The sequence below is a fragment of the Salmo salar genome, chromosome ssa03 (genome assembly GCF_905237065.1).
Source record: "Salmo salar chromosome ssa03, Ssal_v3.1, whole genome shotgun sequence".
NCBI classification, from domain to species: Eukaryota; Metazoa; Chordata; class Actinopteri; order Salmoniformes; family Salmonidae; genus Salmo; species Salmo salar.
In genome coordinates this window covers 82,124,882-82,148,790 of record NC_059444.1, presented here as the reverse complement: position 1 = coordinate 82,148,790, position 23,909 = coordinate 82,124,882, and the positions used below count along the sequence as shown (strand labels likewise).

The following is a 23,909-nucleotide window of genomic DNA, read 5'->3' as shown; positions in this document are numbered from 1 at the left end:
AACACAGACATTCAAATATCAATATTTAATATCATTGGTAATTCGGAAATAAATACATCAAGCACAGGCTGTAAACAGGAATAAAATTACAAAATGTTTTGTATTCAATACACAAATTGCTAATTAAATCAATCAAAGCCAGTCAATAACAACACCAGAAATCTGTCACTGCTACAAAAGGCCGTGTATGGTGGTGTAGGGCTGTTTAAGCAGATACATAGTTACGCCAGTTATTAATATACAAATCCCCTTAGCAACTGACTCAGGGTCAGTATCCAACTCTTTCACAGAATGACACATTAATGACACCTTAGTGTATGCTGTATCCCACCCAGGATTGCCCTAGGTGGGATACATCAGCCCCTAGGTGGGATACATCAGCCCCTAGGTGGGATACATCAGCCCCTAGGTGGTATACATCAGCCCCTAGGTGGGATACATGAGCCCCTAGGTGGGATACATCCGCCCCTAGGTGGGATACATCCACCCCTAGGTGGGATACATCAGCCCCTAGGTGGGATACATCCACCCCTAGGTGGTATACATCAGCCCCTAGGTGGGATACATCCGCCCCTAGGTGGGATACATCCACCCCTAGGTGGGATACATCAGCCCCTAGGTGGTACACATCAGCCCCTAGGTGGTACACATCAGCCCCTAGGTAGGATACATCAGCCCCTAGGTGGGATACATCAGCCCCTAGGTGGGATACATCAGCCCCTAGGTGGGATACATCAGCCCCTAGGTGGGATACATCAGCCCCTAGGTGGGATACATCAGCCCCTAGGTGGGATACATCAGCCCCTAGGTGGTATACATCAGCCCCTAGATAGGATACATCAGCCCCTAGGTAGGATACATCAGCCCCTAGGTAGGATACATCAGCCCCTAGGTGGGATACATCAGCCCCTAGGTGGGATACATCAGCCCCTAGGTGGGATACATCAGCCCCTAGGTGGGATACATCAGCCCCTAGGTGGGATACATCAGCCCCTAGGTGGGATACATCAGCCCCTAGGTGGGATACATCAGCCCCTAGGTAGGATACATCAGCCCCTAGATAGGATACATCAGCCCCTAGATAGGATACATCAGCCCCTAGATAGGATACATCAGCCCCTAGGTGGTACACATCAGCCCCTAGGTGGTACACATCAGCCCCTAGATAGGATACATCAGCCCGTAGGTGGTACACATCAGCCCGTAGGTGGTACACATCAGCCCGTAGGTGGTACACATCAGCCCCTAGGTAGGATACATCAGCCCCTAGATAGGATACATCAGCCCCTAGGTGGGGAAAGAAGACTTGCCTGGCTAATGTGTTTGTACGTACCACAAGCTCTCCTCTCACTGTGTACCACGTGGGCCTGTGCGTCAGCCAGGCTACAAGAAGACTGCTTTGAGATAAGGATGTTATAGCTACTGAACAGTGGTGAGTTACTTTTCATTGTTAATGTTTTCTCTGTAAATCCTCTCATATACACTGGCAGCTTTCAGATATTCCAGATATCTCAGTCATGTTTATTTGTGAAAGGCAGATACATTTCTGTATGGGATATTTTAAATACTCTCCAGAGACATAGGTTTGTCTGTCAACTACAGCTCAAACATGCCGGGTAAACAGACCATCTGAAACCAAAGCATGTTTCTCTTGGTACAGTGTAAAATAAGACAATAGTACATTTTCTTTCATTTGGCTGTGACTTTTTGCAGCAAAACACATTGATATTTTAAAATTGCACACATCACACACAAACCAATTTGAAATGTTCCAGACTTCACACAGAGCAGAGAGTTCAGCACCATGTATTATGGTGCTGAAGACAGCGCTTTAACTCAAAAACGATATAAGAAATAAATACTGCATGTTTAAAATACCTTTTTTTACATGGCAACTATCTGTGACTACCAGCAGAGGGTGATGGCTACTATAGCAGGGTTAAAGCTAGGTAATCACATAATGATCTCTATCTATCTCTGAGGTGTATGGGATAGCAGGGTTAAAGCTAGGTAATCACACAATGATCTCTATCTATCTCTGAGGTGTATGGGATAGCAGGGTTAAAGCTAGGTAATCACACAATGATCTCTATCTATCTCTGAGGTGTATGGGATAGCAGGGTTAAAGCTAGGTAATCACACAATGATCTCTATCTATCTCTGAGGTGTATGGGATAGCAGGGTTAAAGCTAGGTAATCACACAATGATCTCTATCTATCTCTGAGGTGTATGGGATAGCAGGGTTAAAGCTAGGTAATCACACAATGATCTCTATCTATCTCTGAGGTGTATGGGATAGCAGGGTTAAAGCTAGGTAATCACACAATGATCTCTATCTCTGAGGTGTGTCTGTGTCTGGAAAGGCCGCCGGTGTGTTTAACATTTCACAAACCTCTCATTGTCTTACGTTAGATAGCGCCACGTCTATGTTGACGACTATGTTGAGGTTATCCAGGCTGCATCCCATCCGGCCGTGACTGGGAGTCCCAAAGGGTGGCGCACTATTGGCCAAGCGTCGTCCGGGTTTGGCCGGGGTAGGCCGTCATTATAAATAAGAATTTATTCTTAACTGACTTTCCTTGTTAAATAAAGGCTACATTTTTTTAAATTAAAAAATGAGAGGAGGAATGACGCCACCTGTCAGAAGACAATCCATACCTCTAACCTCTAATGGAATCTACTTCCTTTACTTTTGTCATGCTTCTTTATGAGTCAGTGTCCCGACTACATATCCACTACAGAAGGCCTCTAGCTACAAAGTCTTTGCAAGTTAAGCAGCAAATATAGCTATCTAGCAGCATTAATGCATTAATTATCTTGGCACAAGAGTGCACAGCAGCATTCAAACCTAAGGAATACATGAACTGTTCAGAAGTTTGTAATAGTACAAAAATATATGTAACTATAGTAACAATCCATTGGGTAGGGTGTTCCCTGGGCAGAGAGCACTGGACTGAACCATCAGAGGGAGGTTAGAGGGAGGTTAGAGGGAGGTTAGAAGGACTATTAGCATTGGTGGTGGTCGAACCATAGTGGAACATGGGGCTGATAGAAGGCCCAGAGGTCAAGGGTCAGGGAATGAGGGGTCATAGAGGGAGTGAGGGAGGAACCAGTTAGGGAGTTCTGCTTCTTCAGGCTGTCTGAGCGCCTCACTCTGTCCTCTGGGGTATTTCTGTACCAGCTCCTGACAGCAAGCAGAGACGGCAAGCAGACAGAGGGAGGAACCAGTTAGCCCAGGGAGTTCTGCTTCTTCAGGCTGTCTGAGCGCCTCACTCTGTCCTCTGGGGTATTTCTGTACCAGCTCCTGACAGACAGACTTAGATTGACAGACAGAGAGGGGGAAGGGGGAGAGATGGGGGATTTTTATTCATTATAAATTATAGTTGTAGTATTTACTTTGTATGGGTTAAGGAATTAAAGAAGGGCAGAGAAATAAAGAGAGGGGGAGAAGTAGAGAAATGTTGGAGACTGTATTCACCCCTGTCGGTTTAGCAGACCTGGGACTGAGGCATTCTGACCCTGACTTGGCTTCAGGATCCTGAGGGGGAGAGAGAGTGATGAGGAGAGAAAGACAGAAAGGGCACACAGATAGTGTACCACTGACCTGTACTGACACCTAGAACACTTTCCCCTATCTGGAGGATAAATATTTCATATGTACAGCTTTTTTTAAGTATAGAAAGAAAGTAAGAGATGTGAAGTATAGGAGACAGTCAGAGATGTGAATTATAGGAGACAGTCAGAGATGTGAAGTATAGGAGACAGTAAGAGATGTGAAGTATAGGAGACAGTAAGAGATGTGAAGTATAGGAGACAGTCAAAGATGTGAATTATAGGAGACAGTCAAAGATGTGAAGTATAGGAGACAGTAAGAGATGTGAAGTATAGGAGACAGTAAGAGATGTGAATTATAGGAGACAGTCAAAGATGTGAATTATAGGAGACAGTCAAAGATGTGAAGTATAGGAGACAGTAAGAGATGTGAAGTATAGGAGACAGTAAGAGATGTGAAGTGTAGGAGACAGTAAGAGATGTGAAGTATAGGAGACAGTAAGAGATGTGAAGTATAGGAGACAGTCAGAGATGTGAAGTATAGGAGACAGTAAGAGATGTGAAGTATAGGAGACAGTCAGAGATGTGAATTATAGGAGACAGTCAGAGATGTGAATTATAGGAGACAGTCAGAGATGTGAATTATAGGAGACAGTCAGAGATGTGAAGTATAGGAGAAAGTAAGAGATGTGAAGTATAGGAGACAGTCAGAGATGTGAATTATAGGAGACAGTAAGAGATGTGAAGTATAGGAGACAGTAAGAGATGTGAAGTGTAGGAGACAGTAAGAGATGTGAAGTATAGGAGACAGTAAGAGATGTGAAGTATAGGAGACAGTAAGAGATGTGAAGTATAGGAGACAGTAAGAGATGTGAAATATAGGAGACAGTAAGAGATGTGAAGTATAGGAGACAGTAAGAGATGTGAAGTATAGGAGACAGTAAGAGATGTGAAGTATAGTAGACAGTAAGAGATGTGAAGTATAGGAGACAGTAAGAGATGTGAAGTATAGGAGACAGTAAGAGATGTGAAGTATAGGAGACAGTAAGAGATGTGAAGTATAGGAGACTGTAAGATATGTGAAATGTAGGAGACAGTAAGAGATGTGAATTATAGGAGACAGTAAGAGATGTGAAGTATAGGAGACAGTAAGAGATGTGAAGTATAGGAGACAGTCAGAGATGTGAAGTATAGGAGACAGTCAGAGATGTGAATTATAGGAGACAGTAAGAGATGTGAATTATAGGAGACAGTAAGAGATGTGAAGTATAGGAGACAGTCAGAGATGTGAAGTATAGGAGACAGTAAGAGATGTGAAGTATTGGAGACAGTAAGAGATGTGAAGTGTAGGAGACAGTAAGAGATGTGAAGTATAGGAGACAGTAAGAGATGTGAAGTATAGGAGACAGTAAGAGATGTGAAGTATAGGAGACAGTAAGAGATGTGAAGTATAGGAGACAGTAAGAGATGTGAAGTATAGGAGACAGTAAGAGACGTGAAGTATAGGAGACAGTAAGAGATGTGAAGTATAGGAGACAGTCAGAGATGTGAAGTATAGGAGACAGTAAGAGATGTGAAGTATAGGAGACAGTAAGAGATGTGAAGTATAGGAGACAGTAAGAGATGTGAAGTATAGGAGACAGTAAGAGCCACTTATGTGCAGTCAGTAGGGGGCAGCACTGTTCTCTACTGTACCTGTTAGTGGGAGGGCTCTTTGGCTTCTTCTGTACTTTCCTTGCTTGTCCTGGAGACTCACCCACCCTGAGAGAACAGAACGATACACATCAGAATAATTATGCTTTTATCTCAATAATGTCAGCCAAATAAATATATTTGTGATATTTTATCATAGTCTGATCTCCTGGTACAAATTCAGATAAGGCATCTGGTTTGATTACAGATGCATCATTTAACCCGTCCCACAGGACTCCACCCCCTCACCTCTTCTTCCTGTCCAGTGACCTCTGTGTGGCAGCAGACAGCACTCTGTCATTAGGACTCCGGGCTTTCTCCTATCGACCACACACACACACACACACACACACACACACACACACACACACACACACACACACACACACACACACACACACACACACACACACACACACACACACACACACACACACACACACACACACACACACACACACATTGTCAGATACAGTTACACATCAGAATCATGAACAGTATGTTTTAGGCCAGGGTCAGTAACTTTTAAGCCAGGGTCAGTATGTTTTAGGCCAGGGTCAGTATGTTTTAAGCCAGGGTCAGGATGTTGGGTCAAATATGTTTTAGGCCAGGGTCAGTATGTTTTAGGCCAGGGTCAGTATGTTTTAGGCCAGGGTCAGTATGTTTTAGGCCAGGGTCAGTATGTTTTAGGCCAGGGTCAGTATATATTAGGCCAGGGTCAGTATATATTAGGCCAGGGTCAGTATGTTTTAAGCCAGGGTCAGTATGTTTTAGGCCAGGGTCAGTATGTTTTAGGCCAGGGTCAGTATGTTTTAGGCCAGGGTCAGTATGTTTTAGGCCAGCGTCAGTATGTTTTAGGCCAGGGTCAGTATATATTAGGCCAGGGTCAGTATGTTTTAGGCCAGCGTCAGTATGTTTTAGGCCAGGGTCAGTATATATTAGGCCAGGGTCAGTATGTTTTAGCCAGGGTCAGTATGTTTTAGGCCAGGGTCAGTATATATTAGGCCAGGGTCAGTATGTTTTCGGCCAGTCAGTATGTTTTAGGCCAGGGTCAGTATGTATTAGGCCTGGGTCAGTATATATTAGGCCAGGGTAAGTATGTATTAGGCCAGGGTCAGTATGTATTAGGCCAGGGTAAGTATGTTTTAGGCCAGTCAGTATGTTTTAGGCCAGGGTCAGTATGTATTAGGCCAGGTTCAGTATGTATTAGGCCAGGGTCAGTATATATTAGGCCAGGGTCAGTATGTATTAGGCCAGGGTCAGAAAGAGATGAAGGTTTTTCCATGGAGTTCATATGTTGACGGACAACAGAGAGGAAGGAGCGTCTTTTACGTATGTTTTTGAACATCAAAAGTTTAACTAATCTCTACTTTTGATAGATGAAATCGGACGTTTTCATTTGAAGATTTTCTTTCCAAAACGCTATACATCCATTTTGAGAAATGTTCATTGTTTAAAGAAATTATGAAAGAGATTGGTGTGTTTTTTCACTCTAATCATGGCATTCAATGACAGACATGTATTTGTTTGAAATCTCACTTGATGGTTTCATTTCAGAGACAAATAATAATGTTTTTTTTTCAAAACACTATTTGGGGCGGCAGGTAGCCAAGTGTTTAGAGACAGGTAGCCTAGTGGTTAGAGACAAGTAGCCTAGTGGTTAGAGACAGGTAGTCTAGTGGTTAGAGACAGGTAGCCTAGTGTTTAGAGACAGGTAGCCTAGTGTTTAGAGACAGGTAGCCTAGTGGTTAGAGACAGGTAGCCTAGTGGTTAGAGACAGGTAGCCTAGTGGTTAGAGGCAGGTAGCCTAGTGGTTAGAGACAGGTAGCCTAGTGGTTAGAGACAGGTAGCCTAGTGATTAGAGGCAGGTAGCCTAGTGGTTAGAGGCAGGTAGCCTAGTGGTTAGAGGCAGGTAGCCTAGTGGTTAGAGACAGGTAGCCTAGTGGTTAGAGATAGGTAGCCTAGTGGTTAGAGACAGGTAGCCTAGTGGTTAGAGGCAGGTAGCCTAGTGGTTAGAGGCAGGTAGCCTAGTGGTTAGAGGCAGGTAGCCTAGTGGTTAGAGACAGGTAGCCTAGTGGTTAGAGGCAGGTAGCCTAGTGGTTAGAGACAGGTAGCCTAGTGGTTAGAGACAGGTAGCCTAGTGATTAGAGACAGGTAGCCTAGTGGTTAGAGGCAGGTAGCCTAGTGGTTAGAGACAGGTAGCCTAGTGGTTAGAGACAGGTAGCCTAGTGGTTAGAGACAGGTAGCCTAGTGGTTAGAGGCAGGTAGCCTAGTGGTTAGAGGCAGGTAGCCTAGTGGTTAGAGACAGGTAGCCTAGTGGTTAGAGGCAGGTAGCCTAGTGGTTAGAGGCAGGTAGCCTAGTGGTTAGAGGCAGGTAGCCTAGTGGTTAGAGGCAGGTAGCCTAGTGGTTAGAGACAGGTAGCCTAGTGGTTAGAGCATTGAACTAGTAACCCAAAGGTTGCAAGATTGAATCCCCGAGTTGACAAGGTAAAATCTGTCGTTCTGCCCCTGAACAAGGCAGTTAACCCACTGTTCCTAGGCTGTCATTGAAAATAAGAATTTGTTCTTAACTGACTTGCCTAGTTAAATAAAGGTTAAATAAAAAAATATCCACCTCACTCTCAGGTTTCGCACAAACAATTTTTTTTTTTTTTATAAAGAACTGTACAAGTGATACATTTGTGACATCCATATTTAAAAACATTTATGAATCAATATCAATATGAGATCTGTATGTGAAACATTTACATTTGACATTTTAGTCATTTAGCAGATGCTCTTATCCAGAGTGAATTATAGTTAGTGCCTTCATCGTAAAACCTCTTGATGGTCGCCTACGATAGGGGGCGCTACAGCGATTTTTTAAAAAAGATCGTGCCCATTTTAAACGGCCTCCTACTCAAACTCAGAAGCTAGGATATGCATATAATTAATACTTGTGGATAGAAAACACCCTAAAGTTTCTAAAACTGTTTGAATGGTGTCTATGAGTATAACAGAACTCATATGGCAGTCAAAACCCCGAGACCGATCGTAACAGGATGTGGAATTCTGAATTGCGGACTGAACTTCATCACTTTGCCTATAACTCACACCGTGAGCAATGGTTAATTGAGCACTTCCTATTGCTTCCACTAGATGTCCCCAGTCTTTACAAAGTGGTTTGAGTCTCCTACTGTGAAAACTGACTGAATGAGACGCTGTGGAACGTGGTCACATGAGGAGGGCCATCACCATTATGACGCCGGCGCCCCTGGCTACCCTCCCCTTTCGAAACGTTTAGAAAGACAATTGCAATCGTCCCCCTTGAATCTTATTGGAGCTCTGGTTGAAAAAGGCCCTAAAGATTTATGTTATACAACGTTTGACATGTTTGAACGAACCTAAATTAAAAAAAAATGCATTTTATTGAAAGAGTAGTCCCGCGGCCGACGGAGCTTTTGGTGCAGCCTTCAGAACGCGCTAACAAGAACAAGCTATTGGGACGTAAAGGATTAACTTTTTCGAACGAAAATACATTTGTTGTGGACCTGGGATTCCTGGAAGTGCTTTCTGCTGAAGATAATCAAAGGTAAGGGATTATTGACAATAGTATACAAGAGTAGATTTGATATGCGATTGTTCCAAGATGGCGCTGACCTGTAACGGTAGCCTATTTTTCTGAGTATCGCATCCCCTTTTATCGCAAAGTGTGATTACCCAGTAAAGTTATTTTTAAATCTGGCATTGCAGGTGCTTTCAAGAGATCCTAATCTATAAATCTTAGAATGACAATATTACATTTTAAAAATGTTTTCGAATAGTAATTTAGTCAATTGTAGCGCTGTTTCACCAGACGCATTTGAGGGAAAATAGTTAGTCAACGTTACGCGCCGATGTAAAATGCTGCTTTTATATATAAATATGAACTTTATCGAACAAAACTATGCATTTTGTAACATGATGTCCTAGGTGTGTCATCTGATGAAGATTGTCAAAGGTTAGTGCTGCATTTAGCTGTTTTTTGGTTATTTGTGATGCATGTGGTTGGTCGGAAAATGGCTATGTGGCTACTTTTACGATATACTCCTCTAACATAATCTAATGTTTTGCTTTTGCTGTAAAGCCTTTTTGAAATCGGACAACGTGGTTCGATTCAGGACGATTCAGGACAGGTGTATCTATAAAACGATATAACATAGTCCTCTATTTGAAAAAAATATATATAAAATGTTGTTATGCTAATGGCAATAGGATTTTTCGCTGGATGTCCGCTGGATGTCCGCTGGATGTCCGTCCCGCATACGGGACGAGCCCGACCAGGGGTTAAGATAGCTAGTCACAGTCAAATATACAGTAGAAGGAACATTGCATTCCAATTAAACAATGGATATATAGTGTTTTGCAAAAAACAAATTTTAATACACACTTAAAAATCTATGAATTAAAAATCATGAAGGTACCTAAAAGTAATCATTTCTGGCGAAAAAACACAAAATATGAAAAATGGGTAGATATAGCGTTTTGGAAATAAACTCTTCATTTGTCTCTGCCAGGCTGCGGCCTTAGGGTCTAGGCTCTGCTTCAAAAAGTGAAATAATCTTTTGTCACTTTCTCTAAGGGATTTTACACTTGTTTTTGTGATTTTTTTACTGTGAGAGTGACAAGGTTTAAGTCCTGTTGTTATGATTGGCCTATTTGTGTGATTGACAGTTAGAAGTCCCACCCAGTGTGTTGTGGTTGGTCTAAGTCTGTGATTGAAAGGTGAAACATCCAGTCAGGTTACCATTTCTCGTAGCTTCTTCTCTGTGCGGACCTCTCTGTCCAGCTGCAGCAGAGCCAGCCTCTCCTCCAGGGGCATCTCAAAGAAGATGTCATGGACGTCATATCGAGCCGCACGCAACTGAAGGAGGAGACACACACACAATATAATCAATACTCATACTCATCCGGTTCCACTTTCTGTGTGTGTGTGTGTGTGTGTGTGTGTGTGTGTGTGTGTGTGTGTGTGTGTGTGTGTGTGTGTGTGTGTGTGTGTGTGTGTGTGTGTGTGTGTGTGTCGTGCGTGCGTGCGTGCGTGCGTGTGTGTTTGTCTCTCTCTCTCTCTGAGTGTTACCTGTGCCCTGACTCTCTCCTGCAGAGACAGGTCCTGTGCTGATATGGAACCTTCAGTCTGGAACGAGCGGATGAACTCTTGTGTGTCCTAAAACCACACACACACACAGACTTAAAAATGATACCATTTAAATGATTAATTATTAAAGGTGATCGTCTTTAAATCAAAGTCCAATATGACTGTGTTTCAGTTCCATTATGATTCAGTTGGTATTCCCCTACATACCTACACTATATAGTAGTATATACATCTACACTGTGTATACAAGTGGGTTTCTGTGTGCGGATATAAGAGTGCTCTCACCTGAACGGTCTGGCGCAGCTGTTTCACCTTCTCTGTCTGGAGCAGTCTGCGGGTAAGGAACCCACAACTGATGGCTCCCAGACGACACAGCGCCCTCTGCTGTTCAACTGTCACAACCTGAGTGAGGAGCAGTTGCATAGTGCAGGAATAGACACATGGAAATCAACTTACACTCAGTCAAGAGAAGATTGTTTTATCATACAATATATTTAATATAAAACAATGAAACACACATATACATGGAACATGGTTCTGGAAATGGAGACACAAGAGGGAGCACCAACAGCTGGAAACCACACACATATGTAGAAGCACACGCACACACACAAACACACACAAGCACCTGACTAAGCCTTCCCCGGGGCTTGCTGGCCCCCCAGGTGGGCCCCCACAGGTAGACAGGAGGCTGCATGGAGGGAGAGGGAGCACTGGAGCTCAGTGGAGAGGAGAAACCTGGAGAGAGAGAGAGGGGAAAGAAACCTTTTACACATTACATTCACACAGAAACAGGTAAATAGGCAATAAACAAATCACGTTACCAAGATGGCTTTACATTTCTGAGACCTACGGGGGAACCATTGTTGCAGTATATGCATTTATTGTGTCAACAGTTCGTCAACAGTTCTGTCTGAATTTTATTGATTAACCTGTTTGGGATCGGGGGCAGTATTTTCACGGCCGGATAAAAAACCTACACGATTTAATCTGGTTACTACTCCTGCCCAGAAACTAGAATATGCATATAATTAGTAGATTTGGATAGAAAACACTCTACATTTTCTAAAACTGTTTGAATGGTGACTGTGAGTATAACAGAACTCATATGGCAGGCCAAAACCTGAGAAGATTCCATACAGGAAGTGCCCTGTGTGACAATTTGTTGTCCTTCTGTAGCATCTCTATCGAAAATACAGCATCTGTGCTGTAACGTGACATTTTCTAAGGCTTCCTTTGGCTCTCAGAAGGCGCCAGAAAGTGTAATGGGGTGTCTGCTGTCTCTGGGCGAAGAACAGCAGGATAATTTGTTAGTGGTCAGCCTGGGAACAGTGAGACTGATAGGCGCGGTCACGAGAATTCTCCATTTTTTTCTCTCAGCCTTTCAATGAATACAACGTCGCCCGGTTGGAATATTATCGCTATTTTACGAGAAAAAATGCATAAAAATTGATTTTAAACAGCGTTTGACATGCTTCGAAGTACGGTAATGGAATATTTCGAATATTTTTTTGTCACGAAATGCGCTCGCGTGTCACCCTTCGGATAGTGACCTGAACGCACGAACAAAACGGAGCTATTTGAATATAACTATGGATTATTTGGAACCAAAACAACATTTGTTGTTGAAGTAGAAGTCCTGGGAGTGCATTCTGACGAAGAACAGCAAAGGTAATCCAATTTTTCTTATAGTAATTCTGAGTTTAGTGAGCACCAAACTTGGTGGGTGTCAAAATATATCTACTCAGAATATTGCAAAATGTGCTTTTGCCGAAAAGCTATTTTAAAATCTGACACACCGATTGCATAAAGGAGTTCTGTATCTATAATTCTTAAAATAATTGTTATGTTTTTTGTGAATGTTTATCATGAGTAATTTAGTAAATTCACCGGAAGTTTACGGTGGGTATGCTAGTTCTGAACATCACATGCTAATGTAAAAAGCTGGTTTTTGATATAAATATGAACTTGATTGAACAAAACATGCATGTATTGTATGACATAATGTCCTATGAGTGTCATCTGATGAAGATCATCAAAGGTTAGTGCTGCATTTAGCTGTGGTTTTGGTTTTTGTGACATATATGCTTGCTTTGAAAATGGCTGTGTGATTATTTTTGGCAGGGTACTCTCCTGACATAATCTAATCTTTTGCTTTCACTGTAAAGCCTTTTTGAAATCGGACAATGTGGTTAGATTAACGAGAGTCTTGTCTTTAAAATGGTGTAAAATAGTCATATGTTTAAGAAATTGAAGTTATAGCATTTTTGAGGTATTTGTATTTCGCGCCACGCTCTACCATTGGATATTGATGAGGCATCCGCTAGCGGAACATCTGTCCCTAAAAGGTTAATTTGGACATAAAAAAAACAATATGAAGATGAGAATTAAAAGACAAAAGAAATGTACAAGCTGAGGAGAGGTAAAACACTAAAACGCCGTAAGGGTTTTGTAAAGCACCTCCCTATTTCAAATAGTAATAGAAAAAATAGTTATATTTCCCAATGCTTCAACCCAATGACATCTACCAAGGTAATGGTTTGTGTGTGTGATTTATTCTTCCATGCCACAGTCCACCTACCCATGCTGTGTACACTGTGTCTAGGTGACCTATCAGTAGCACTCAGGGTGGGGCTAAGGCCAGGGCAGGAAGGGCTGAGGCCACCACCGTCCCCACTCAGGAGCTGGCCACACCCCTGCTCTCTCAGCCTCTTCCCCTTCTCATCCAGCTCCTAATAAAGACACAGAGAAACACACACACACACACACACACACACACACACACACACACACACACACACACACACACACACAGAAGCGTTGTCCCGTGACGGATGTGTAGTCTTGAGGATTGAACAGTCACTTCTCTACAGCAGCCAAACAAAACACTTTGCAATTGCTAACATATTCAAACTTATGGAACTTAAAGCCACATTCTGGGATTCAAAAACACTTGTTTTGGTATAGAGCTGAGGGGTGGGGCTAGGGAAATGTAACCCCTCTCAAATTCATACTAGACAGAGCTCTAGATGCAAGGACTGACAGGCCTTGACACCCAAGAAACAGCTTCCCAAATCCCAGACAGTAGCTTTAAAGTTTAATTCTCTGTGTGACATTCTGTCTGCATATACTATATATAATATCACAAACTAGGAAGGAATGCTGATAGTTGTGGAAGAATAGTGACAAATGTGGCTTTTGATACATTGAGCAGGGTCAACATGCCATGGTTCCATGTCCTGACCTGACAGAGGCGCTGTTGTTCTCTCTCCTGTTCAGCCATGAGAAGAGACATCTGCAGGGCATGCTCCTCCTCCAGACGCCTCTGCATCTCCTCCAGAGCACTCACACGTCGCTGGGTCTCCTCTGAAACACACACACACACACAAAGGAAAAGACCCATAAACGCACGGACGATTGTACACATACAAGTGCACATACCACACACACACACACATGCATGCATGAACGCACACACACAATTATTTTCAATGATTGCACGAAAAGTAGTGGACTTTACATTCAAGACAAATGAATCACAGAGTACAGACTGCCCTGTATAGTTTTCTTCATAACACTCTCTTATATCATACACACTACGTTACAATGATCTCTCTCTCTCTCACCTGTCTTACTGTCCTGCTCCTCTAGGGAAGAGCTGGGTGTGATCTGTCCATCATGGGGCCCCTGAGGCCCCTCAGGCTCCAGCCTCATCTGGCAAGGAGAGAGGTCAGGGGTCAAGGGTCTCACGTGGGGCCTTAGCAGCACGGCCGAAGGGTTCTCCACCTCATAGGACTGATTCAGGGGGACCGCGGGGCTCCTACGACTCGGGGCCAAACGAGGCGCTCCCCCCATGAAGCGCGGGAGCCTCTCCTGGCTGCGGTCCATGCCAGGTTCTGAGGCAGAATGAGAGGAGTGGAGCTGGCTGTCTAGGGTGTGGCAGCGCCGGCGAAACCTGGAGCTGGTGACATCATGATGCCCATGTGAACCAGTTCCGGAGGTACTGACTGGGCTGCAGCTCTTCTCCTGGACCGGGCTGGTGCCACACTGGCTGCCACGACGACTACTGCTACCGTCACTGACCCCTGACCCCCGTTCCGGTGACCTCATCACCCCTGTCGCCATGACAACAGCGCTCTCTTGGTGCCTCCCCACTAGCCCTCTGGGGATGAGGTCGGCCGAGCCAATGGGGAAGGAGATCATGATGTTACCAGTAGACACTGGACGTGGTCGGCGACGGTGGGGGCGGGGACTCATGCTGGGTTCAGGGCTGGGCAGGAGAGCGTAAGGGTCGGGGAGGCCAGATGAGAGGCAGCTAAACCGAGAGTCATATGGGTCACACACAGCCTGGTACTGGGCTTGAGCTTGGGCAGGATACTGACTCTGGTGCTGGATGTGGGCCTGGGTCTGAGGTGGGTTTAGCGGACTGTGGCGCAGGCTGTACCCTTGTTCAGGTTTCATCTCTCCCAGAGGACTGCGGCTCTCGTTCTCCTTGTCAGAGAGGCTCTCCGCAGGCGGGGTGGTTGAAGTGACCCTGCCGATGACCTTTGACCCCCTCTGGGCCTGCTCTCTCTCCACATACTCCCTCGACCTCCTCAGAAGGCTCTGGAAACTCACATCCTGACCACCCCCTATCTCCTCCTCTCCCCTCCTCATCTCCTCCTCTACCTCCCACCTCTCCTCCTCTACCTGCTTCTCTCTCTCCTCTGCCCTGTACCCATTCAGGACTATGGGGGACTCAGGTTGGGGTGTGGTGGGCCGATCCATAATGTGTAGCCCAACCACACCACCGCCCCTGGATAGCCCAGGGGAGTCTGTGACCAGGGTGTAGCCATTCACTGTCTCGGGTTTTGGGGAAAGGCAATATGGCGGAGTTGGTAGATCCATTTTACCCTCCATCTCTGGTAATTTTTCCACCTGTAGTAAGAGAGGCAGAGAGAAGAGGGGAATTAACACAAATAATCAGATATGGGCTGCGTCCGAAAAAGCACCCTTTTCTCTTCATAACATGCACTACCCAAGAAGACTCGAGGCTGTAATCGCTGCCAAAGGTGCTTCAACAAAGTACTGAGTAAAGGGTGCTTTTTCACCACTGGTGTCCCCCAGGGCTCTGTTCTAGGCCCTCTCCTATTCTCGCTATACACCAAGTCACTTGGCTCTGTCATATCCTCACATGGTCTCTCATATCATTGCTATGCAGATGACACACAATTAATCTTCTCCTTTCCCCCTTCTGACAACCAGGTGGCGAATCGCATCTCTGCATGTCTGGCAGACATATCAGTGTGGATGACGGATTACCACCTCAAGCTGAACCTCGGCAAGACGGAGCTGCTCTTCCTCCCGGGGAAGGACTGCCCGTTCCATGATCTCGCCATCACGGTTGTCAACTCCCTTGTGTCCTCCTCCCAGAGTGCTAAGAGCCTCGGCGTGACCCTGGACAACACCCTGTCGTTCTCCACTAACATCAAGGCGGTGACCCGATCCTGTAGGTTCATGCTCTACAACATTCGCAGAGTACGACCCTGCCTCACACAGGAAGCGGCGCAGGTCCTAATCCAGGCACTTGTCATCTCCCGTCTGGATTACTGCAACTCGTTGTTGGCTGGGCTCCCTGCCTGTGCCATTAAACCCCTACAACTCATCCAGAACGCCGCAGCCCGTCTGGTGTTCAACCTTCCCAAGTTCTCTCACGTCACCCCGCTCCTCCGCTCTCTCCACTGGCTTCCAGTTGAAGCTCGCATCCGCTACAAGACCATGGTGCTTGCCTACGGAGCTGTGAGGGGAACGGCACCTCTGTACCTTCAGGCTCTGATCAGGCCCTACACCCAAACAAGGGCACTGCGTTCATCCAGCTCTGGCCTGCTCGCCTCCCTACCTCTGAGGAAGCACAGTTCCCGCTCAGCCCAGTCAAAACTGTTCGCTGCTCTGGCACCCCAATGGTGGAACAAGCTCCCTCACGACGCCAGGACAGCGGAGTCAATCACCACCTTCCGGAGACACCTGAAACCCCACCTCTTTAAGGAATACCTGGGATAGGATAAAGTAATCCTTCTAACCCCCCCTTAAAAGATTTAGATGCACTATTGTAAAGTGGTTGTTCCACTGGATATCATAAGGTGAATGCACCAATTTGTAAGTCGCTCTGGATAAGAGCGTCTGCTAAATGACTTAAATGTTAAATGTTACTTATATAAATGTGATTTGCAAACATTTCCCCAAAACTATTTTTGCTTGTCATTATGAGGTATTGTGTGTTGATTGATGAGGGGAAAATCGATTTAATCAATTTTAGAATAAAGCTGTAACGTAACAAAATGTGGAAAAAGTCAAGAGGTCTGAATACTTTCCGAATCCACTGTAAGCGCATATTACGTGTGTGTGAGCAAATCAGTGAGTGTTTGTATGCGTGTTGGAGTATCAGTGTGTGTTTGTATGTGTGTTGGAGTATCAGTGTGCGTAGTGTGTAGGGCCCTGTGAGTGTGTATAGAGTCAGTGCAAAAATAAGAATAAAATACAAAGGTCAACTCAGATAGTCCGTCTAGCCATTTTGTTAGATACTGTATTTAGCTGTTTAGTAGTCTTATGGCATGGGGATAGAAGCTGTTCAGGAGCCTGTTGGTGTCAGACTTGATGCACCGGTACTGCTTGCCATGAGGAAGCAGAGAGAATAGTCTATGGCAGGGTTCCCCTAGCTAGTGGTTTTACTTGGCCCCCCAAATTTCTGAGCAAAAAAAAAAATGTTTGTTGAATTTTCATTGTTGGAGATAAAAAAAACTGTAAAAACACAAGGAAATCAGCTCCAAGTGATTTTAATATGGGAAATCTGTTCCCACAACCATCCGCTCAAGAAAAAATTGGCCCGGCGGCTAATCTAGTTGATGATCCCTGGTCTACGGCTTGGGTGGTTGGAGTCTTTGGGAAATGGTTGTCTGAGACTGACCTGAGCATTGTCCAGAATGTCCTGAACCCTGGCCAGCAGGCTGCTGCTGCGTAGTGCCTGTCTGTCCACCTCAAGCTGGGCAGCCCTCTGTCTGTACTGGGACATCTCGCTGCGCTGCTCCACACTCAGCTGAGGATGGATCACAATAAACACACATAGTCAGAGACACACACACATACATGCATACATACATAGTCAGATAAAGACAAACAAAGACAGGCGCGCATGCACCAACACACATTCTCGCCTGGGTCTCTCGGAATCCATGTGACAATGTTTATATTACACTTAGCACCTTTTTTCTATCTAGAACCTTAAAGGGTTCTTCGACTGTGCCTATATGTTACATCTGCTCCTGCCACGCCCTCTACTTCTCATCCTATGTCTCCCTAACCTGCCACCACTCCCCCAGTGCTCTCTCCCTCTTCCTCTCTGTGTGTGTGTGTGTGTGTGTGTGTGTGTGTGTGTGTGTGTGTGTGTGTGTGTGTGTGTGTGTGTGATTGTGTGTGTGTGTGTGTGATTGTGTGGTCGGAGACAGGTGTGCTGGAGGCAGACCAGATCCCCACCAGCTGCAACCTGTTCCATAATCAAGACCTCTACAAATAGCCCTGCTACTTCCACGCTGCCAGATCGTAACCTCTGTTTTTAGCCGTTTGTTCCTGCTTAGATCTTGTTTTCGTGTTATGCCTGTTTTCGCTTGCCTGGCGCTGTTTTCCTCTCAATTACAGTTATGCCCGCTCTGACTCTGGCCCCTGTCTCCAGTCCCACATCTTGTCAGTCCTGCTACACTCTGTCCTGGACCCCCCACTCAATTGCGTCCTTGGATTCCTCTCCGGACCTGCTTACCCAGTCCCAACTCCCCTCGCTCCAGCCTCAGCCGCCGCACCTGGCTTCCTGCAACCCGCCCGAGCTTCCCCTGGCCTGCACCCCATCTTCCCCCGTGCGTTTCAATAAATACCCTGGTTACCTCATCCCAGTTTCCTCGTCTGAGTCTGCTCTTGGGTTCACCTGTTCCGCTCCGCGTGACACTATAGGAGAACCATTTGAAGAAGATTTTGGGTTCCATGTAGAACCCTTTCTACAGAGGGTTCTACATATAACCCAAAAGGATTCTACCTGGAACCAAAAAGGTTTCTCCTATGGGGACAGCTGAAGAACCCTTTTGGAACCCTTTTTTTCCAAAGAGTGTAGGATACTTCTTCCTTAGAACACAACAGTCAAGTTCTGGAATGTGGGACAGAGCCAGAGTAGGCCTAATGACCTTTCCTCTAATCAGCTCTCAAATCTCTTTCTCAAATATCTCTCTCTCTCTCCAATTCAAGGGGCTTTATTGGCATGGGAAATGTATGTTTACATTGCCAAATTAAGTGAACTAAACAATAAAAATGACCAGTAAACATTACACTCAACAAAAGCTCCAAAGGAATAGAGACATTTCAAATGTTATATTATGTCTATATAGATTGTTGTAACAATGTTCAAATAGTTAAAGTACAAAAGGGAAAATAAATATACATAAATATGGGTTGTATTTACAATGGTGTTTGTTCTTCACTGGTTGCCCTTTTCTTGTGGCAACAGGTCACAAATCTTGCTGTGGTGATGTATTTCACCTAATAGATATGGGAGTTTATCAAAATTTGATTTATTTTCAAATTCTTTGTGGATCTGTGTAATCTGAGGGAAGTATGTGTCTCTATGGTCATACATTTGGCAGGAGGTTTGGAAGTGCATCTCAGTTTCCACCTCATCTCCTGCACACGTACGCACAGATGCACACACACAAACCCACAAGGCATGCACAAACACACACCCCTCTCTATCCCCACTCTCACAAACATTTCCTTCACACAGCTCCTCCCAGTAAACTTAATCAGGCAGCAGTCAGACAACATGGATCAGACAACTAAGTTCATGAAGTGGTCATACATTGATTCCGACTGACGCTAATATTGAGTTTTATTGGTAAGATATGCGTATCATATCTAGTGATGACTAAAAGGGCAATCTGTAGTTGCATCAATGTTTGGACTTGTAAATGAATTATATGTACCTATTGTTTCTTGAAGAATATAACTTATGAGCTTAGTTCAACTGTAGTACCCAAAATATAAGCTTGTTTTACTCCAATGTTTGTAAACAAAGTAAATGTAAACTAACACTATATAGCCTCAAAACATGGTTAAAACTATACTTTTTATATCATGGATGGTCAGCCTTGTCTGTCTATGAATTTGAGAGTGGTTACATTTCTCAAGCCCCATCCCCATCTTTTTACCAAAACAGGGACAGGGAAAATGCTTTGAACCATTGATTGCCCCTTTAATACTCTGTGATTTAACAAAATAAACAATGACATGTTTTTTATGGTGACTCTTTCTCTAAGACATGTGAATTACAAAATGTTTAAGCCATATATTTGTTGTGTGTGTGGGCATAATGGTGTGTGTGTCCACTCAATGCCCATTGCTCACAATGCTACATTGTAAACCAAAGGATCATTGCATTTGGTTACCATGCAACTTGAGAGTTACAAACCCCCAGACAGGAGAATACCCACACATACACAAACTCTCCTGGGGAACCATGTGGTTGTCATGGGAGAAAGCAAAGCCACCCCCATGACAACAAACTATTCTCACTGGGCTGAATCCTAATTGGATATAAGTATGCTTAACTTAACTCAAACATTTGTGCACATTTACTACTACCTTCACCTTTTATAGGGAAGGTTGGAATTACATGCATGGATTATATCTTGGGGTTAGGATTTAGCCCACAATATATACAATGTACTTAAGGGATAATCAACAAGGGGCTATGAGTCCAATGGAAAATAATGAACGACGTGGAAGGTGTGTTCCACGACACACTAGCGGAGTGGAACTAACCTTCCAAGGAGTGACATTATTTTTATTAGAACGCATAGCACCTTGTTGATTATCCCTTTTATGCCATGGCTTTAATTGAACACATTTGCCGCTAGAAATGTATTCATTTGCAGGTACAAATGGGTTCAACATTCACTGAAGTAGATAGCAAGTTTACTAGACAGCTACTGTAGTTGCTTTGGCAACCAAGCAAACAGCCTTGCTAGTTTAGCTAACCAAACCATCAGTCCTAGCTTGATATTATGAAAATCAAAATCAACAATGCCAATAATGATTTAAATTTCAAAGAGCTTGTAAGAACTGTAGCCATTGAATTCTACCGTGCTGATATACTGTTCGTTATAGGGAAAAAATGCACGCTGTAGAATGCCTTTCAAGACAATCAGAAACGAGTTTTCAACAATGCCATGGTATACATCTACAGTACATCCAATGCTGGGGAGGAATTGGAAAAAAGACACTGTAATATCCTGGAATTCACAAACAGAAAAACACATTTTAACATGTTAATGTTTTCACTTTGATACAACTCCATTCCCACCTTGCCCCCAATTCCACCTTATGTTATATCTATGTCTATACAGCTCTCCACATCTTCTGCCCTTTCCCCCAGACTATGTCCTTACCAAGGGTGAGAGCACAGCCCTTCCATGGAAGTGGATGAAGGAGAGAGCTTCCACAGGACCAGTTGGCTCACAGCCTGTCTGTTGGCCTTGGCTCTTCCCCTGGCTCTCAGTCTGCAGTCTGGCCAGGCTCCGCAGGCAGAAGTCCTCGTAACTCTCCATGTCCATGTTTGGGCTCCAGCCTCTCAAAACTGCTGCTTACAACAGAGACACAGTCAGCAGAATAGTCATAAAGCGGTACAGTATCCAACGAGAGAGGGTATTTGACAAGACACTGGAGCCAGGTGATCGAACCTGTAGGCTAAATGTCAACACAAGAAGAAGCTCTGCAGTGTGTGTGAACCATGAAGGCGTGGGGTTAGGCACTATCTGCTGTCAAGCTATGAGCAGCTGGAAGAGCCAGACAAACAAACACAAGGAGGGCTCTGTCTTTAGTTACTGTATATCTCACACAATCATCACATTCCACTCATGCTATTCTATTCTGAGAGGCATGATGAAGAATCATGTTTCTGATCAATGTGATTGCTTTTAAGGGAATGCTTGTCAGCGAAGACAATGAAGGTGCACACACGCATGCAAGCACACACAGACACAATATTTTATTTAAACCCGTAGTTAACCCACATTGATTGAGAATGAATAAGATCCTCATTATCAAATAATTAAGCAACCGGATTGAATGCCCCACTGACCCAATATCTCGACCAGAATAAGTATGGTCAGATAATTCCTGCAACACCAGTTCCATTTTCCTGATAATGTGGTTATTTCATGGATGAATAGATGTAATGAAAAGTCACCTGGGTCAGTGTGTGAATTTCCTGTCTTATTATTGGTTCCCCCAGAGTAGGTAAATAACAGCCACGGCTAGTAGAAGACATACGATAGCACTGTACGGTGTTATAGTCCACTCATTACATGTCATGATACAAATTACAGTCAAGCGCATCTAGCCTACACTTTGATACATTGTAGCAGAATAGTCTGGCTGGCAAACAGTGAAATCTCACTACATTTTGCGGCATGGTAATAGTATTTGACTCGTGAAGCAAGCCATGCTTTTACAGCTGTGCCCAGCAGTGGCTGACTGACAGCGGGTTTTGTCCGTGCCCATCCCTCTCCTCTTACCCTGATTTTCTAGCGTGACATCCACAACCAATGACTTCGTGTATCTCTTTTCTTCCCCTAAATGCAAAGTTGAAGACAAATGAATATCTCCTGGCGTCGTTTGTCTTATGGTTTCTGTTGTTTATAGAATTTCAGAATCGTGAATTTCTCTTTTCTATCTCAGGTTTGCCTCAAATGGTCCTCATCACATCGACCTCTTCCGGTCGCAACAGCGCCTCCTAGCAACATAATTTCCGCCCAGTTCCATTTCTATACCTAGCACCTTAATTTCCCCTAGCCTCAGCCTCCAATGTTGAAAAGTGTAATATGATTTTAAGAAGAAGCAATATGATGATGGCTCCACCAGGCCTAAATTGAGCCCAATAGGAAATCCTGTCATATCCTTTTTGCAATAGACACCAAAGGGGAAGATCACAAATAGGCATTTGGGACTGAAATGGAACCCGATCAGTCATCATATTTTATTTTTTTACATTTATTTATTTATTAACAAATATCACCAAACAAAAGAGGAATAGTCACACGCAAACAAGCATACAAACAAACTATTTACATTGCCAGGAATCCTAAACAAACAAATCATATTCATTAATAATACAACAAGTTTTAATTGCCTTTTTGTTTTTCATTTTAGTTAAAGTAGTGCCATATTGTTTAAATTAATTTATAAAGTGAAAAAAGTTTGGTTTTGAATTAGACCATTTGCATTTGTGAATATGAAATGTACCTAGTATTATTAGCAGTTGAATTAAATATACTACATCTTTATCTATGTCAGAATTTCTGAAATAAATCATTATTCAGTCATCATAATGATCTCTTGAATCTGTAAAAGTATTACACGACTCACATTCAAATTGAGTGATTTGACAATGTAATTTACAAATGAAAGCAAATTTGAAATAGTGTATAATGCATAATCAATAATATACAATTCAAATTCATATATTTCATTACATTACATTACATTTTAGTCATTTAGCAGACGCTCTTATCCAGAGCGACTTACAGTAGTGAATGCATACATTTCATACATTTAAAAAAAAATTAAAAAAATTGGACTGGCACCCCGTGGGAATCGAACCCACAACCCTGGCATTGCACACACCATGCTGGCGTTGCAAACACCATGCTCTACCAACTGAGCCACAGGGAAGGCCAACCTTGAATACATTGGGATAAGATTACAAATCTCTATTTATGCGCGGGAACAGATTTCCTCAAATAAAATCACTGAGCTCATTTCCTGGTGATTTTATGTCCAAAAACACAGTGCTTTTATAAAATATTCACACCCCTTAACTGATTCCACCTTTGTTGTGTTACCGCCTGAATTTAAAATGGATTAAAATTAGATGTTTTGTCACTGCCCTACACACAATACCTCATAATATCAAAGTAGAATTGTGTTTTTTCCCAAAAATTTGGCAAAGCAATAATTTTTTAAATCCTGAATACAAAGCATTATGTTTGTGGCAAATCCAATACAACACACTACTGAGTACCACTCTCCATATGTTCAAGCAGACTTGTTTACGCTGCTGTGCGTTTTTGTTGCCGATCTTACTTTGATACCTGACGGTTTTTTACTTTTTCATTACCGTATATTTTTACTTTTTCCCTCACTCAACTTTTTTCATTCATCCCCGGAGGTTTTATCTGGACATGGTTCGTCAGGACTTCAAACAGCCGAAGCTAAGTAACATTAACATGATGCCTTCTAATTGCAGTCGTTGTACTTATAATATACAGGAGAACGATCGCCTTACGGCAAGGATAGCTGTGCTGCAAGCCCAGCTTCAGACGCGATCGTTAGGCAAGGGTAATTTCAGTGTAGGAAAGGATGAAACAGCGTCTGTGCCACCAGTAAGTACAGATAGTAACGTTAGTATAAACCCCCTCGCACGGTCCCCGCAGCCGGACATCTTTCTCATGGCTTCTGGAGGGAAACGCTGTAGGAATG

General features: G+C 43.7%; 1 protein-coding gene across 2 annotated transcripts; it reads right to left on the bottom strand.

The window, feature by feature from the left end:
- Nucleotides 1–10: 10 nt before the first annotated feature.
- On the bottom strand, nt 11–22,156 carry LOC106601860 (centriolar coiled-coil protein of 110 kDa). 2 transcript variants are annotated; one of them, XM_014194275.2, is made up of 14 exons: nt 21,947–22,156; nt 20,819–21,009; nt 17,302–17,430; nt 13,985–15,275; nt 13,603–13,724; nt 12,940–13,090; nt 10,987–11,096; nt 10,644–10,760; nt 10,341–10,427; nt 10,011–10,127; nt 5,495–5,565; nt 5,249–5,314; nt 3,480–3,539; nt 11–3,317 (listed from the first exon to the last, which is right to left on the bottom strand). In XM_014194275.2, exons 2-14 carry the CDS (start codon nt 20,981–20,983, stop codon nt 3,230–3,232), a joined length of 2,574 nt encoding a protein of 857 aa, XP_014049750.2. In that variant the 5' UTR covers nt 20,984–21,009; nt 21,947–22,156; the 3' UTR covers nt 11–3,229. The 2 variants fall into 2 exon arrangements, with proteins under 2 accessions (XP_014049750.2, XP_045571567.1); XM_045715611.1 differs by lacking the exon at nt 21,947–22,156 and having other exon boundaries at nt 20,819–21,189.
- Nucleotides 22,157–23,909: the final 1,753 nt, after the last annotated feature.

What these genes read in the sequence shown, in the direction of transcription:
- LOC106601860 (XM_014194275.2), bottom strand. Translation starts at nt 20,983, where the DNA reads ATGGACATGGAGAGTTACGAGGACTTCTGCCTGCGGAGCCTGGCCAGA. An exon ending in GGAGCAGGACAGTAAGACAG is followed by an intron (nt 13,725 to 13,984) that starts GTGAGAGAGAGA and finishes TGTGTGTTTCAG; the next exon opens with AGGAGACCCAGCGACGTGTG. An exon ending in ACACAGTGTACACAGCATGG is followed by an intron (nt 11,097 to 12,939) that starts GTAGGTGGACTG and finishes CTCTCTCTCCAG; the next exon opens with GTTTCTCCTCTCCACTGAGC.